We start from the raw sequence: 16,846 nt of genomic DNA on the forward strand, positions 1-16,846 counted from the left end.
CCGGCTGCCCGTCTGCCTCCCACCCTCTGCTCCAACGATGCCTAACCTCTGGCTGGGCGAAGGCCCTTACTTTCCCTCCATCAACACACCCACAACGACTACAATCTCAACCCCAACACGTCTCCTCTCACAATCAACGATCTCCCTCGCAACCGCAGCAATGCCTACCACCACCGAGGAAGTCGAAGCCCTCCGCGCTTGGGTCCTCTCCACATCGGGCAACTGGCTGTTGAACATCGCCAAAGCCCTCGCCCTCTCCATCCCCCTGGGCATCCTCATCTCAGCCATGTGCTGCTGCTGGATCCCGTGCCTCTGGTACACCGACCACCTCACCGACGACTTCCTCGACATCAGTGTTTGGACCGGTCGCCTCCTCCGCGGCGAGTACGGCCCCCCCGGTGGTTGGATCACCTTCATCCGCCGCCGCGTCAGAATGTTCTTCATGGGTCGCGAGGAGCGTGCCGAGGCCGAGCGCCGCGAGGCACAGGAGGCCATTGATCGAGTCGTTGGAGAGCTTCGCGGTCGCGACGGCCATGTCGTTCGTGTCGGATACCAACAGGAGCCAGCCATGACGACTGGCTTGCCCCCTCAGAACCGCAACATGCGTCGTCAGATGGCCCGTCAGCAGGCTCGCGCGGACCGTACGTCCAACAATGACAACTAAGCAACGCTCAAATCCCTCCTGATCGAACGTCACGATCACGATTATCGTTTCGAATCCTGTTCCAAGCGTCCACCAGTTGTGGAGAAAATCAAATCGGTAAGACAATCGCTCCTCCCTCGTCTCTCCTTCCCACCAATCCTACGATGAGACCGAGAGAACTTTACTGACATTGAGCATAGATAGTCACCGCATCCGTTGAAACGAACACGAACAAGAGGCATACAGACGTGTAACTCACAACACGGAAACAGAGTGAGACCTGGCTAGGAGGAAAGAGCGATACAGGGTGCGCTTGGTGCGTACACGCATGGGTTGGAAACGATACAATTGGCGATGAGCCAGGCTGCTACCACTTCCTATCCGATAAGGTGTGGAAGGAGAGAACAGGGCAGGAGATCCTTGATATGACTGGGGATCGTTGGAGATCTGGAAGTATGCCCATTACAGAGACTTGTGAGCGAGATTAGCAGATCATCGGCATTCCTGATGATAGTTACAATCCCCAAAAGATCCGTCTTGGCGTTTATGATATTGAAGCCTGCTTATGCCTGTGACTAGTCTTTAACTTCATTCGTATATGATCGCATGCCCCCTACCTGTGTCACGAAGTCAACTACTCGATGCAAGACCGGGAGCATTCGTTGTTTTTGCCTACCTCGAGCCCGAGTATTGTCAAAATAAGACCAAAACACCACACACTTCACTGACAAAGTAGAACGAAGAAGGAGCACCAGCGTGAAGTCAGATATCTGCATCTCATTTTGACGCCTCCGCAGAGGACCGGCCGAGTCTATCTCAAGATGAAGCCTTCCAGCTGTTCTTCGCCGAGATGGTGGGTGGTATGTACAATCCAGAAGTTTTCCTACACACAGGCGGCCTCAAACGCGCCAGCCGACTCAAAGATTGGATCCTGCGAAAAAAAAGCGATCCTCTTTTTCAAATTTTTCTCGTCCGTCTCTCCAGGGCCGGTCGTTGAATGGGTTCTCTTCCATTCACACGCCGGCCCTTCCTCCAAAAATGACGCGTCTCCAAACTGAACAATCCCCGGTTGAGGGGTGGTATCATTTCCTGACTGAAGCGAAGTGCAAAAATTAGGAAAATCACAAAGGTGAGTGTATAAGGCGTTTGGCCATGAAATTATTGCCTGTAAACAGTAGAAGGCGTGGGGGTGCGTGTGACGTGGGTAGCGAGTGAGTTACTTGAGCAAGTGTGTGTCCGTTTCGGACGCTCGCTGCTCTCGCTTGGTATTTGGTGTATGGTGTATGTTGGAGCTGGTGAGGCAGGCAATGAACCATGCGAACGAGTTGAGGTCGATGGTAAGAAGGTATGTTGACAAAAAGGAAAGGCGGTTGGCGTGTTGGTAATGGGTGCTGGAGAAGAGTTGAAAAGAGTTTGGGGTATAATAGAAAAGGGTGGGAAAAAGTATGTCCCAAAGTTTGATAAAGTAATGTAGGTAGGGTAGGTATCGCCATTTTGTTTACTGCCCGAAGGAACTGTGGCTTTGATGCGCGTCTTGAAGAACTACAGGTCTGTTAGCTTAATGTGGGAAATCGGGCGACGAGGCCTTGACTTACTGTGCAGCACATTCATCTGTCCGGCGCGATCTTCGCACGCAACCTGCAAGCCGGAGCCTTCGACCAAGTCAAGGCAGATGCTGTTAGGCAGCTCCTGGATTTCCATGTCGGGAATGTAGGGCATCCGGAAGTCTGAGAGATGGTATCTCTTGACACCGGCACCTGTAGGCTGTTTGTTCTTGGCGGCATTGCCAGCGGCGACGGCACTCAAGATCAAGAACCCTTGGGAGTCCAGGCACATGCTGCGACGCTTCCATAGCAAGTTGTCTGGGAATTGGACGTTGACATCTCCCATGAAAGCCTCGATGGTAGGCTGTTGGAGGCGGGCCACCTCTGATGCGTCCTCCTCCTGAACTGTAGGAGAGATGGCAGTCGGGGTCATGGTCTTACCACGCCCGGCACTGCTCAGGGATGACGAGAGGCGACGCATGAAACGACCTGCGCGACCCTTCTTCTTGTCGCTAGCAGTGGATTTGCTGTCGTCGCCAGAGCCGCTGCCCTCAGTGAACATGGACGGAGACATGGCACCGCTCAAATCGTTCTCCTTGCTAATGGAAGATCGACGACTGCTGATTGACAGACGGCGGCTGAGACCACCAGAGTTCGCATGAGTAGAAGGGGGTCTTGAGGGAGACTTTGAGCCAGGAGACATGGGGAGAGGAGCGGTCAATGCCTCTGTGGAGGGAGAAGTGAGTGACTTGCGGCGGTCCTTGATGAAGTCCTTCATGATGCTGAGAGACGACCGCCTCGGAGCTTCTTCGACATCCTCCTTGGCGTCAATGGACTGAGAGCGGCGCTTCTCCTTTGACAGTCTTCGCTCTTGAATAGTCTCTTTGGAGGGTTCCACTGTGGCCAGATTGGCTGGCGGGAGCGGGAGCTCGGCCTTCTGATGATCGACAACTAAGGGCGACACCTTAAGATCGAGTCGTTCAAACTCGGAAGGGTTTTTAGGCGGCTCCGGCGCCTTACCAGCCTGGCTGGGGTCGCGAATGATTCGCGCCGTAACGGAGATGGATTCTGGGCGGCCTCTGGGCGGATTGCTGCCAGGCATCTCAAACATTGAGAGCCTGTTTGCCATGGACCCCGATCTACCCCGGCCTGCAGCCTCTGGAGATGACTCTACAGACTCGGCCATAATAGGGGGGACAGGACTGGCGCCACGTGTCGAAGGCCTCGTCCTGTCGACAACCGAAGGGGAACAAGATGGCGGGTCCCGGACGCTTCCCCTCTTAACGGCGAAGAACGCTGAGGATGGCCTCGGAGCCTTCAGACTGCTCGTGTCCGCTTCGACAACACCGGGTGCATGGGCAGACAATTTTTCGAGAGCCTTGATACGTTGGGAGATGCTAGACCCAATCTTGTTAGGCTGGTTTGGCTTCAAGTGATTGTTGCCCTGTTGCTGCGTAATCTTGTGAAGAAAGGCTGCGCCAGATGAGATTGATCTCTGGCTTTGGGCTTGAGCTACATCTGCAGCCGTGAGTCCCCGCACTGGATTCGAGATCGTGCGAACAACCCCGCGCGACGTCGGCCTGCTAGCGTTCTGAATCGTCGGGCTGGGGAACACTGGGGTAATGGGCGATTTGGATACAGTTATATGCTGCGCTTGCTCAACTGTAGCAGAGTGCAGCTCATCCAGCAAGTCCTCGTCGTCAGAGATGTTGTCGTCTGCACGCTTCTCGGGTACTTCCAGATCGGTCCGGATCGGTTCAATGAGTGATCTTCGCTTGGACGCCTCCGAGGCTGCCAGAGTCTCCTCAGCAACACTGTCGTTTTCCTCTACAGCAGTAGGCAGTGGCTCTGTGGGTGCCTGTTCTTTAGGCGACATGATGGTGGGAACTTCGACAGCAGCAGCCGACCTGAGATCCTGGGTCGAGAACTTGGACCGAGGAACTCTGAGTCCAGGCGAGCGAGGAGATAGCGGCGATTTGGGTGATACTTCCGCCGACAAAGAAATGGCGCCGCTGACATCCAGCGGAGTCGGCTTCGCTGATTCGACGGGAGTCTTTGGCTGAGTTGGGCTCGTGGAAAACTTGGAGATTGGTAAGCTAAAGGTGGGCGATTTGGGTTGTTGAGCCTTGACTGCTACCTTCTCAGTCTCAATTTGTTGTTCCGTGGGCTGGGCGAGTCCATTGTTTTCCGCTTGCTCGACATCAAGTCCTTGTGGTATGGCAGCGGGTGTTTCTTCCTTGTCCTCGGTCGAGTTCTCGTCGGCAGGTAGAGCTTCCTTGGGTGCAGGAACGTCGAGTGGGGTGATTTCGGGGGAGTCGGTGACTACATCTTGAATCGCGGTGATGGAGTCAACGACCGGCTCGGTATCGTCCTGTTTCTCGCTGGTATCGGCCTCAGGTACGTTGAAATCAGGAGCCACAGCCTCTTCGGGAACATGAGCTTGCTCAACCTCCGCCTCCCGCTCGACTTGCTCGTGTGCCTCAACCATATCCATGTCAGCATCAAGATTGTCTTCCTCGAGCTCCTTTACTGTCTCTTCGGTGGATTCGGATAGCGATGACGCCTTCGTAGACTGGTCGGGTTCGGATGACGCTATGATGGGCGATGCAGGATGAGAGTCACTCTGAGTGAACTCAGAGGCCACGTCGGTGTGGACAGACACTGACGATGCGTCAACGACAACGCCCGAATCTGCCTTGGAGACCGAAAGTCGTCTCTCACGTTCGTCGTCATCTGCTTCGGCAGCCAGGGTCTCCTCGGTTATCTCCTCAATGTGTTCGACAGGCTGAGCCTTTTCCGAGGCGACCTCCTCAGCAGGGGCATCGATAACAGGGGCGGATGCGGATTGTTGGTTCATTTTCTTCTTCTTCTCCCTCAGTTGCATCGCCTTCATCAGACGCGCCTTTTCAGGCGTCATGACCTGTTTGGCGGAAAGGGTGGTGAAGGACGGCATCGCGGATTTAATTGAAGCGCCCGAGCTCGTTGTGGGTCGCTCTGAGCTCGTGTGTGGCCTAACGGGTTCATCCACCTGGGAAATGGGATCCCCGTCGGGTAGGGGTATTGAAGTGGCGGCCAAGGAGATTTCAGTTGTTTCGTCGGGGTGGGCTGGTTCGGCAGGATCCAGAGTATTTTCCTTGGACTTTCCCTTTTTGGAACCCTTGGAAAATAGCTTGAAGCCAGAGGGCATCTGCGAAATTGGTCGGAAAGCAGCCCCCACAGCAGCAGTTCCGGTGCGAGCACGGCCGGCAACGTCGAGAGATGGTCGTGGGGCAAGTTTGACTCTGGGTTTGCCGTAGGTATAAGATGACGAAGAATAAAGCTCGGGTCGCAGGGACTGCGATGACATGCGACGTCCTTCGTCTACCGATTTCGAAGGCGAAGGCGGTCTGGCGCCAACAAATTCGGGCGGCTCCAATGATGTAGAAAACTTGCTCTCTTCTGGCGAATTGGCAAGGTCGGCATTCAACGTCACGGGCGGGCCTTCGATTGGCGATTTCGGGGCTTCTGTCAAATCCTCTGTCGCGTCTTCTACCAGATTATCACCGGTGGACTTCCGCTTGCTTGCTCTCTGTTCTTCTTCTTCCTCTTCCGCAATTTCCATCAACCGTCTCCGTCTCAAAGAGCTTGTCGAGGACGAGGTCGATCCAGATGCAGCGTGCAAGGAGCAGGCGGCAGACAGCTTGGTATCCTTGAGCTCCTTCGCGGAAGCTATCGAAAAATCGGTATTGTACGGCGCAAACCGCTCGCATACGGCATTGAAGTGGACAGTGGCTCGCGCTACAATTGACAGACGGAAGGCCAAGTCAGCTTCATCTCCCTCTAGAATGGGGGAAAGACCACCATGGTGCGCCACAGCCTAGAGACAAACCCACCTTGGACAAGTCGAGAACAATCTTCGGGAAGATATTTGATGATTACGTTCCGGCGTCGGTACCTTAGAAAGCCAAATAAGGGCGAGTGGTCTTCGTTGTCATTTTCGAATTGGGCGATGTTGTTCCGGATCTCTACAATGCCACCATTCCCGCGACCCAATAATTCAACGTCATCGCGACTCGCATACTTGAGGAGAAACCTATATTACGCAATAAATCAAGACGTCGGTCAGCCTACGTGAATCTAGCGGCGCCTCAACAGCGAGCAAAGAGACAAGGGGAATTTGCGTAGTGTGATATAAAGGAAGCGGTGTACGGCCGGCGAGCTACTTCGGGCTGGCAAGCGGTGACAGGCACGGAGAAGACGATGGTTCGGTCTGTGGCAGTGGGGATAGAAGGGAAGGGATTCATACCATCCTCCTGGTTCAGCAACGGCAGCCTCGTAGGCCTCCTTGACCTTGGGGTCGTCCAGGCCATTGAGCGACATCCTCCCTGTCGACTTGGCGAGCTACGAGAGTTTGCGGTCGTCGTCGTCGTCCACGTCAGTGCTGGTGGTCGGCGGGCGTGGAGAGCGAGGTGCGCGCGGCGACTGCGACTGCGACTGCAACGGGGAGCCGGGAGCTGTACGGAGCTGTACGGAGGTAGCTGCTGGCGAGGCTGGTATCCGGGGGGCCGCAGGGCGAAATCGAGTGGATTCAGACGGAGGGCCAAAAAGTGGTTCGGAAAGGGGGGGGGGGTTTCGTCGCTTAGTATGCGCAGGCCGGACCGATGGCGGTTGCGATTTTCAGGGGTAAGGCTGAAGAGTGCGGCGACAGCAGCAGCGGCAAAGGCGGCGACATGTAGAACAGGCCAAGGGGCATGGGCGTGCTGCACATGGGCACCAAGAGTGTCGTGAAGAAAGAGGGGCAGCACAAAAGAGACACAGGCAGAAGAAATGGTGTCTGGCCCTTTGTTGTGTAGGTAGACGAGGGTTGAGAAGGGAGATTTGAGTCGTGTATGGGAAATGCGACAGGAAAGAAAAAGCGGGAAAAGGTCGTGTTTGAGCCACGGACCTCGAGGAGGGGAGCTTCCTGGTGGAGGTCGAGAGAGACGGAGGGGTTCTTGGGCGTAGGGAGGTACTGAATAGGTACGGATGATGATAGTCTGATCTGCCCAGGTCCGGTCTGGTTCAGGTCGCGTCTGCCGGCTCGGGGGGTGGGTGAAGTCGTATTGTTGCACCAGTTTGCTGCAGGTGAGGTGGTGGTCGACGCGTGGGATGAGAACGCAGTGCAGCAGACAGGGTTGACTGCGCACCCAGTACCAAAGTAGGCGATGGAAGTGAAGACTGAGGTCGAGAGCGAGAGGTACGAAAGGCCAAGGTACCTTTCGAAATGAGCGTGTAGCTACTGCTAAGGCAGCCAGATGAAATGAAATGGAGAGAAGGGGTAATTACGGATGGACCGTGGCAAGGGCAGCAGAGTACCGTGAAGAAAGGCGTAAATGAAGAATTGGATGGGACTAGTACGACTAAAGAGCTAAGGGTCTGAAGGGTCGAGGGCAACAAGGGGTCCAAAAGAAGGTACCTGGGGTGGGCACGGGAAGAGAGATAAGGATAAAGAAGAGAGAGGGAAAAAGTAGTTCAGGTGTTGAGATGTATGGTATCCCAAGTCGCAAAAGTCGCAAACTGAAGATACGCAGTATTGCGCTTGGAAGAGACGCATAAGTTGACAGCAGAAAAAGTATTACGGAGTGGAAAGAAAGGGGGGCGGATAGGAGAGAAAGAAACGACAGTTGGGAACTTCTTTTGCTTGTCAGGGAAGTCTCGTCGAAAGGGAACCCCAACTTTGTGTCTCTGACTGACAGGGTAGGGGCGATTGGGGTCTACCGTCTAAGGGAAGGTATCCGCAACGGGTCCATGCCTGCCTGAAAGACCGGGTTTGACAACGGAAGGCACCAAATCATGAATGATTATTAGGGAAGGGACCAAACCGAAGGTGCCTCCTTCCTCGTCAACTCCAATTGGCTTAGTTAAGCATCAAAGGGGTGACTTTTGATCTCCCTCTCTGTCATCGTCGCTGGACCTCATCTCGAACCCACCTCTTCCAACCAACCACCATCGTTAAACCACATATCCATACCCGCACCGGTCCTGCAGATACAGCTTAAAGCTAAAGCACCTCACGCCGGCTGCCCTCGGGCCCCCCCCCTGGATCTTCTCCCCTTTGAGGTCTCGTTTGCGGGCTTAGGGCGAGAATGGGATCGACTTTCAGCAGACGTTTCTAAGGGGGAAAAGAACGGGAATTCTTCAGGACGAGACCAAGGGAGGCGGACGGACACCGACCAAGTTCCAACCAGTTACAACCATGATGCCAATCCCAACCAGCCAATGAATTGCTTCCATTCGTCTGCGACGCACCCTTGAATCGCTGGGACTGCCACTTGAGGAGTACAACACAGACCACCATCCATCCCGGTGGAGAGGCACGGGGGCAGAGCACGGGGCATCTCCGTCCTGCAGCAAATCGGTCCCTTCCAAGCCTTCTAATTCGGACTGATCGCTGGTCCAGAGAAACTCTGTTGATGTTGGCCTCAACAACGGGCACCCTTCTCTGCATCTCATTAGCCACGAACTGATGCCTACTAGGAACTAGACCGGTGAAACTGAAAGGAAGGGGCTTCCAAGCTACGGTCACGATTTACCTAAGAATTCAACGAGAACCGTTTTGTTTTTCTTCTTCACCCTTGAACGACCAAACAAAACACTCCATTCCAGTGCCCCCTAATCCTCCAACTTCACGTTACGCCACGCTTTGCCGCTACTGGAAAACTTGCTAAGGGGGAACAAAGCGACGCCATCTTGTCATTCGCCGTCAACCCATGTAAGTTCTTCTCTGACACTATTTTGGACGCGACAACCGTGCCGAGAAAGGTCAGAAAGAGTCGGGTCAAGACACCGGTCATGGCACGAAGTGACAAGACACACAAAAGCGAGAGAGAAAGAAAGAGACCAGCCAGGTGGACGGCCAGAACGTGGCAGGTCCGGGGTAGCAAGGGCAATGAAACGTCCAGTGCTGTCGCCGGAGTCCCGGAACCTGAGTAAGCTGCATCTGCGCACCACGCTTACTGAACACCGGCTACTGGATCGATCCTCAACGAATAAGAGAACCCAATATACACGGGATATTGAAACTGCTTCAACATGACTGCGTCGCAAGTTGGACGACATGCGACGAATAAGTTCCAGGGGATACTCTTATCTTGAACCATCCATTCACTCAAGTCAATCAAGTGGCTACCGTCATATTTTGGGGTTCGACAAACGCAACGTTTGCATTCCTCCAACCTCAACGGCCAAAGGAACAATAATGACTAACGACTACTCTCACCCGCCACGACTCAGGTTCAGGAATAGCACCATGGGGGGAATGAGCAGAGTTCGTCCCGTCGGAATGATCTCCGTATCCCACCACCACATGATCGACCCTGGCTTTCTGACTTTAGCAAAACTTTGAGCCAAATTCCCACGGCCTGACGTGAACACTGAATGATGCCACCCCGGCTGGTTCCCGACTCCATGGGCTGCCAAGTGGAGGTGGCAGAAAGGCTCTCCGTGTCTTGCTCCAACGACACCTCAACCAACCACTCTAACGCGCGCGAATTGCTAGAAACATCAACAAATACCATCGTCAGTGCCAACAAGATCATTCTTCCGAACCCAACGACGTTTGACGTTCCTCAGCACACGCATGGCGCAATTAGATAGGCAGTCAACGAACCTCAGTGTACTCCGTACGCCGTAACTCCACCGGCGGCTCGGCCTTGCGCTATGACCGTGGTCGAATCCACAACGGCCTGCTTGCCAAAGAAGCCCAGGTGCGGAAATGAGAGTCAAATCAAAAAAGTTCGCCGAATCACCACCATAGACAGCCGTTCCCCCCGAGCATGAGAATAATCTCTCACCTCAATTTCTCGCTGTCGTTTTCTCCCACTACCCAGAGACAGGTCCCGTGCCAGCCGTTCGAACGCGTGGGTCTCTCACCAAACGTCTCTTCTCGGACTCGTTTCCCACTTTCACCAAGTTTGCTATGCATCTTTCTAGAAGTTCCGTTGTTCAGCAAAAAAGAGGGGCGATGGTAGGGGTCCTCCTCTGCAAGTACATGTTATCCGTCCTCGGTAGCATTTGTCATTGTTTCGGACGATGCAGCTCATATTAACCTCCGATCTCTCTCGTCCCATCACATCGCAAATCGGGCCAAAGTACTCCGTATTGCGGACCTCAACCCTCAGAGTCTCAGTTCCAGCCTCCAGCGGCACCAGGAAGCTTTGCTACTGTTCTGAGGGCCAGACCTCTCAAACCTCAGATAAAGTGCCTGCAGCTCCTAGCGTGCAGGAGAAGGTAAGGTACGGAGTACATAATGCAAGCGTGCAACATGCAGCGTGCATATTCCCCCGCCCTCCCATGCAAGTCCGGTGATGCATAAACCCCCGATTTCATCACTTGTGACTTGGAGCAGCGCGGTCAAAGCGGAGCGAGTACTCGAGTTTCCCGGCATGCCGTGTTCGTTCATTGCGAGTTGGATGAACCTCGTCACTTGAACGAGCATTCATCCAAGTGTCCACAGATGAACCCCTCAGTACCTCGTAAATCGAGGCGTTCATCTAAAACCTTCAATGGATCAAACCATGGGTACGGATGGCTGCGGAGACGTCATCCCAGCACCCAGAAGCTACAGATACCTTAGGTAGCGGCTACCTGCAGGCTCCACCGCTGCTGTAGAATTCAATTTTAGACCTTCTTTGACAGGAAGTTATTCGCATTACGGAGCAGCATGCAAAATGCTTTAGAGCGATCTATATCTCAGGGGAAAAGAATACAATATGGCCCAACGTAAGGGCCCAGCGGTACCCCGGCGCTAGCTGGCTCCGGTTCGCAACTCCGGACATGAACGGGGGGCCTCGGCAGCGTTGAACGGCCAAGACACTACGTAAGCAAGCGGAGGGAGAAGGGAGATGACATATCCCGTATGGAGCGTACCTCATATTCTCCCCCGTGGCATTTGACTTTGGGCCGCGCAAAGGTTTGCCGCCGCCGCCGCCGATCAGCCGGTCGATGCATATTCGGAATTGGGACCCGAGCTGAAGCTGATATACACCATTCGGACTGGAGTTCCGTCCTCCATACTGCAGGTGCTCGTATCCGGTGAGCACGGCGTCATTGAGACTCGACTACAGAGGAAGGAACCCCTCTGGAAACATGGTCACGGTTTCGACATCTTCAAGTATATCGAGAATTAGGTTGTCTTTGCGTCTACATATATGCCTATCGTCATGTGCTCTCAACAACACACTTTTCTGAAAGCCAAACGGAAAGTCCACGAGGGGAAAAGGGGAGGGGATATGAACTCAGGTACATATCCAGGGGGATGCCCAGTGTTTGAATCACCGGATAATTAAACGCCGTTTTTTCCATGCTATCGTAAGGTATAGTTTGTGCCACATTAAACAAGGAATTGAGATGGGTATTGTTCTTTTCTTGTTCTTGTTCCAGTTCCGTTTTTTCTTTCTCTCTTTCAGTGAAGGCCGGCACCGGCGGCCCCAGGCGGCGGGGCATCCAAGTCGACGCCCTCGACGACGGTCCTCTGCTGCGCGCTGTTGCGGACGAGGTTGCCGAAGTACTTGAGCGCGACCTCGCTCTCCTGGCGGACCTTGAGCGTCTCCTCGCGGCGCTTGCCGAGGTCCTTGACGGACTGCTCGAGGCCGACGCGGAGGTTGTCGGCGGGGAAGCGGAGAACCTTGCGGACTGAGCCCGAGATGCGCGTCGAGTTGGTGTGCACGTAATCGACTGCCTCCAGCTGAGCCGCAATCTTGGTGGAAAGCCGATGGGGCAGAGAGTTGGGGATCTGGTTGAGGATGTAGGCGGCGGCTGCGAACGCTGAAAAGGGGGGGGTCTGGTTAGCTTCACATACTATTAGCAAAGAATGAGGTTCGAAAGAACTCACAAGCTGCGACAATGGCGGGGACAATGAGGCGACGCAAGTTGTCGTTGCCCATAATCTTCGCCGCGCTCAATGCGTGGTCCAACCAGCCGCTGGAACCCATCATGCGAGGGACAAGAGCTCCCGCAACAGTGAGAGCCATTCCGGTGCCTGCTACCTTTTCCTGCTTCTGGACGATGGTGTGCCAGTCGACAAAATCCCAGAGTTCAGTGGGGACGTCGACATTACGTGCCATGGAGTCGCGCTTTCTCTTGAACATGACGTCGGGCCGGAACACCAGGCTCTGGTAGTCATCGCCAAGATGCATGATGCCGAGCTGCTTGATGGCGTTCACGCCACCGACCGTCTTGGTCTTTGCGTGTTCCTCGCAGGCAACAACTGACTCTTGGATGTAGGACATCATGGCTTCCTTCAGCTCCTCTGCGTACTCAAAGGCATTGAAGATGCCACGGTAAGGAACGCCGTGGTTGTTGTCCCCAGCATGATCGATAGCCGTGCTGAGAGTGGTCCGCGTGTAGTCGTAAACCTCCTTGCATGTCCCTTCGGTGATCTTGTCAATTTCATCGCCAACCTGCGCAGTGGCCTTTCTGCTTGATTCTAGCTGGGGCTCAATCTCCTTGAGCTCCTTGACGACGCGGTCAAGTTCGGAGTTTGCAACCTCTGAGTTGACGTTGGCAAGAACGTGAACGTCGTTCAGAATGTTCAGCAGATACGTCTTTGCCGGTGCCAGCTTGGATCTGGCGCGCTTCTCGAGGACGAATCTTCGCAATGATTGCTCGAGGTTCTCAAAGTCTCTGATCTTCTCAACATCCTTGCCCTTACCCTTAGGGTCGTCACCAGGGTCGTCGCCACCGCCTCCGCCGCTGCCTCCATCAGAGGGCCCGCCTGGTGGCGCAGGAGCTGTAGGAACAGCATTGCTCGAGACGAAATGAACCAGCTCATTGGATTCCTTGTGCGTCCTCGGACTGAGTCCGTGTACCTGGTCAAGAATCATCTTCTGACATCTGTTCTTGTCTCTAATGTTGTCATAGCCGTTCACCACGATGAACAAGTATGCCTTCTCGGCGGCAGCTGCCCAGATGAACTCCTTGGCCGTCATGGTAAAGTGATTGGCAGCCGATACCACGAAGACAACGACATCGATCTCCTCCTGTCGGGCGAAGACGGCCGTCGTTTTAGTTGTATCAGAGTTCAGACCCGGGGCATCGATCAGAGCAATATCCACCACGCCATTGTTGAGCAGAGATTCGTCAATGGTTCGTACATCCTTGACGTAGACCTTGCACTGGGTATATTTCTCATTGTCCACCACGAGCTCTTCGAGCTGCGCCAGCTTGTAAACGTCGTATGTAGTCTCGTTATGGCGGTCATAGTCGGCGTCCTTGTGAACGGCATGGACCTCCTCGAGGCCTCCATTCTCCCTTGCATCCAGAACCTCGCAGAAGATTGCCGTGCATGGTTGTTGGTCCTCGGGAAGGACCTTTCTTCGAAGCAGAGCATTGCAGAAGGTCGATTTTCCGGCATTCAGATCACCGGTGATCAAGACTTTGCTGGAAGTATCTTCGATTCGTTCGCGGAGGTTGAGTAGGTGTCGGACGCTAGAGCTGATCTTGCCATCCAGAAGGGAGGCGATGGAGCCCTTCTCCAAGGAGTGGACAAGCTCGGCCTGGTGAAGCGAGCCCAGCTTGAGGTCCAGTTTGAGGACCGAGAAGTCCTGGGCAATTTGAGGTGTGACGAGTCGCGGCTCCTCTGGCGCTCGTCTTTCCTGCGCACGGCTCGACTCAGCACTCTCGCGCGCTTCTAGCGATGTGAAGGATCGTCGTAAGGATGGAGGAGCGGTCGGAGAAGACGGAACGGACGAGGCGGATGTGGACGTGGGGGCTTCGCCGATGGTTGAATATGAGTGTGACGGGGCAGGGCGTGCTCCCTCGGCTCGCTGGACAGAAGGATAATGGGCTGGCCAGGACACGTTCATCTCTTGCAACTCCTTGAGGAGCTCGATGACCTTGTTGATGGAGCGACCCAGCGTCACTCTGTGGGCATTGTACCACAGTTGGTGGATAGCGCCGGCCTGGCTGCGCCGGTCAGCTTCGGAGAGCTGGCCATTGACAGGAGTCGGGATATGTCGGTCGCCAGAGGAAGTCATGGCGTCGCCGTTCGCGATGCTGCCGCCGTAGCCAGAGTCGTTTTCGAGTAGTGACTGGAGATGCGCTGCATGTGCAGAGGTGGAGCCGGATCCAACGGTCATGAATTGCGGTGGCCTGCTCGATGACGGCACTGGTTGGTAAGGCGCGTCGTTGTCGTCCTTCTCAATCTCTTGGTCCATGGGGGCCTTGCCCTTCTTTGAAAAATAATCTTGGCTCATTTTCAGTCGGTCGAGGGTTGAAGCAGCATGGTCGACCAACAATAAGGTGAGTTAAAGGACGGGAAGGAAGGGAATTTGTTTAGGAGGCGATAAGTTTTAGCGTAGCAGGTCGAGAATGTTTTTTATGGAAGCTCGTCATGTACTCCGTACATGAATGGAACTCGCAGCGCATGATTTGGGCGGAGCGGCAAATTTCCCACCACCCTTTTGTCGCGGCGCTTCGCCCATTGGCTCAAAACTTCGAGTCGGAAAATGCCGCCGCCATCCGAGGCCGGGCTGCCACGCTTCCACGCTTCCTTATCTAATCATTCCCCCCCCCCCCCCCCACAGGTGGGAAGTTGGAACCTGGTCGGACCTTTCAGCGGGTCAGCGCAACCGGTCTGAGCAGTCAGTCACCACTCACCAGTGGTTTCCTTGGAAGTTACCTGACGCTTGTGCCAAGCTATTGTACGTACCCTTGTCCGTTACGTGAGTACCAGGCAACCCGAATATCAATCAACCTCCACTATCAACTCCTCTCCACGATAGCTACACAATCGCTACCATCGATCTTTTGAGTGCCTCACCGTTGCCATTCCAATACACGACGCTTCATCCGCTCCGAAACGATTGTTCCCAGCCGCCACGATGAACGTAGGCTGCGCGCACTCTTCCCCGCCACGACTCGACGGACTACTAACGCTGTGGACTAGATTCTAGAATGGGCGTTTGGCAAGCGAATGACGCCAGCAGAGCGTCTGCGCAAGAACCAGCGCATGCTCGATAAGGCGATCCGAGAATTGGACCAGGTCCGAACCAAGTTGGAGAAGCAGGAGAAGCAGTTGATTACCCAAATCAAGCAAAGTGCTCAGAAGGGACAGATGGGCGCCTGCAAGATCCAGGCCAAGGACTTGGTCCGGACAAGAAGGCATGGAGTCCTGTATCCGATGGAAATGTTGTTCACAACCCCGGCTAACTGTTGTTACAGGTACATCGAGAAATTTTACGGCATGCGCAGTCAACTGCAAAAGATCTCTCTCCGGCTTCAGGTACTACACAACCGGTCACTAGGGCTCGTAAACAATGGCTGACGCTTCATCTTACAGACATACCGCACCAACGAACAAATGATGACGGCCATGAAGGGCGCAACCCAAGCCCTCGGCACCATGAACCGATCGATGAACCTCCCCGCTCTTCAACGCATCGCAATGGAGTTCGAGCGCGAGAACGACATTATGGACCAGAGACAGGAGATGATGGATGACGTTATGGACGATGCCATGGATGTTGGTGCCGAAGAGGAAGGCGAGGAAGTTGTCGAGCAAGTCCTGGAAGAAATTGGAGTTGACTTGACATCAGCGGTAAGTACTCGCATCCAGACATTGGCGGTTCACCAGCTAACGATGGGTTGTGCAGCTGGGCGAAACACCGTCTGGGATGCAAACTGCGGCCGTACCCGAAGGCAGAATTGCCCAAGCAGTTGGAGGAGGTGGAGGCGGAGGTGCGGATCCCGGCGACGACGACCTTCAGGCCCGCCTCGACAGTCTTCGGCGGTAGCCACAGCAATGGAGGGGCTGGTAGAGTGATGACGATATTTTGCGGACGACAGCGATGTATGAGGGAGATAACGGAGCAGCCAGTTTGTTTTGTCACATATGGAACGGCGTTCCAGGATAAGGGAAGGCGAACTTTTTCTCAAGCAAGGCTTCTAAATATGCAATACGTCTACTTCAATGGGAGTTGCCGTGAACGAGCCGTGAAATGCTGTTTAGGAGGTGGCATCGGAACAATGCGCTATTCGTCTACAACCAGTGCCGGTCCTTATAGTGTGGTGCAAATGGTCATCACTTAATGCTCGCGTGTCGCTCCCACGGTTCATCCGATGCACATAGGTTTATCCAGAGCACTTAGCATGCAAGAGAACTGAGAGTAGGCTGTCGTGGCAAAGGTGAGGATCCAGGCGAATCGTTGCTTCATAACAATCACACGAACCTACCACTCTCAAAATGCCATGTTGGCGGCACTGATGACCCGAGTCAGCGATTCTGTTAGTGTAGTGTTGTGCAAGCAGATGTGGGCCTTGGGATATCTCTAAGGTAATCTACAGATTTCAGGCCAGCCCAACCCAGCAAGATGGGCCCCCAACAGACCCTGGTTTCTCAGAAGAACAGGTTGTTTGTGTGCTTGTGCCTATGAGGTTCCATGGAGAAGGATATAGACGGATACTTGATCGATAGCTTAAGCAGGTACCCTTACACGCCCCGCTTGATCGGCAGGGTTTATATGCCAGTTGAGCTGTCACGCCAACACGCCGTGACCAGCAAAAGCACATCCGCTCTTGATCCATAGTGTCGAGGTAGACCACGCAATATTATCATGTGCCGTCCTTGTTTGTGGTGTAACAAAGCTTGATCATGATGTTTTTTCTTGCCACAGCAACTTGCGCTTTGGGCAGCCATCACCAT

At 54.3% G+C, this 16,846-nt stretch overlaps 5 protein-coding genes across 5 annotated transcripts; 3 read left to right on the forward strand and 2 right to left on the reverse strand.

Annotated features, from left to right (window-relative positions):
• Positions 1-37: 37 nt before the first annotated feature.
• Positions 38-664, forward strand: BDZ83DRAFT_749871 (uncharacterized protein; the record flags this gene model as incomplete). Its single annotated transcript, XM_060513834.1, has 1 exon — positions 38-664. The coding sequence occupies one exon, from the start codon at positions 38-40 to the stop codon at positions 662-664; it is 627 nt and encodes a 208-aa protein (XP_060367613.1).
• Positions 665-2,141: 1,477 nt separating this feature from the next.
• BDZ83DRAFT_572251 (uncharacterized protein) lies at positions 2,142-4,675 on the reverse strand (the record flags this gene model as incomplete). The annotated part of the gene is made up of 2 exons (XM_060504484.1): positions 2,142-2,185; positions 2,239-4,675. The coding sequence occupies 2 exons, from the start codon at positions 4,673-4,675 to the stop codon at positions 2,142-2,144; spliced, it is 2,481 nt and encodes an 826-aa protein (XP_060367614.1).
• Positions 4,676-9,585: 4,910 nt separating this feature from the next.
• BDZ83DRAFT_649433 (uncharacterized protein) lies at positions 9,586-11,333 on the forward strand (the record flags this gene model as incomplete). The annotated part of the gene is made up of 4 exons (XM_060510277.1): positions 9,586-9,723; positions 9,798-9,911; positions 10,243-10,434; positions 11,226-11,333. 4 exons carry the CDS (start codon positions 9,586-9,588, stop codon positions 11,331-11,333), a joined length of 552 nt encoding a protein of 183 aa, XP_060367615.1.
• On the reverse strand, positions 11,321-14,560 carry BDZ83DRAFT_612206 (transmembrane GTPase fzo1). The gene is made up of 2 exons (XM_060507707.1): positions 12,038-14,560; positions 11,321-11,970 (listed from the first exon to the last, which is right to left on the reverse strand). Exons 1-2 carry the CDS (start codon positions 14,397-14,399, stop codon positions 11,609-11,611), a joined length of 2,724 nt encoding a protein of 907 aa, XP_060367616.1. The 5' UTR covers positions 14,400-14,560; the 3' UTR covers positions 11,321-11,608.
• Positions 14,561-14,754: 194 nt separating this feature from the next.
• On the forward strand, positions 14,755-16,215 carry BDZ83DRAFT_194920 (Snf7 family protein). Its single transcript, XM_060501620.1, has 5 exons — positions 14,755-15,032; positions 15,092-15,306; positions 15,367-15,427; positions 15,485-15,742; positions 15,798-16,215. Exons 1-5 carry the CDS (start codon positions 15,027-15,029, stop codon positions 15,936-15,938), a joined length of 681 nt encoding a protein of 226 aa, XP_060367617.1. The 5' UTR covers positions 14,755-15,026; the 3' UTR covers positions 15,939-16,215.
• The last annotated feature ends 631 nt before the right edge of the window (positions 16,216-16,846 follow it).

This window comes from Colletotrichum acutatum (assembly GCF_030867785.1).
Source record: "Colletotrichum acutatum strain CBS 112980 chromosome Unknown BDZ83scaffold_23, whole genome shotgun sequence".
Lineage (NCBI taxonomy): Eukaryota > Fungi > Ascomycota > Sordariomycetes > Glomerellales > Glomerellaceae > Colletotrichum > Colletotrichum acutatum.

Coding starts and splice junctions, on each gene's coding strand:
- BDZ83DRAFT_612206 (XM_060507707.1), bottom strand. CDS start 14,399: ATGAGCCAAGATTATTTTTCAAAGAAGGGCAAGGCCCCCATGGACCAA. Junction 11,971..12,037: donor CCCCGCCATTGTCGCAGCTT/GTGAGTTCTTTC, acceptor CCCCCTTTTCAG/CGTTCGCAGCCGCCGCCTAC.
- BDZ83DRAFT_194920 (XM_060501620.1), top strand. Junction 15,428..15,484: donor AGATCTCTCTCCGGCTTCAG/GTACTACACAAC, acceptor TTCATCTTACAG/ACATACCGCACCAACGAACA. Junction 15,743..15,797: donor GAGTTGACTTGACATCAGCG/GTAAGTACTCGC, acceptor TGGGTTGTGCAG/CTGGGCGAAACACCGTCTGG.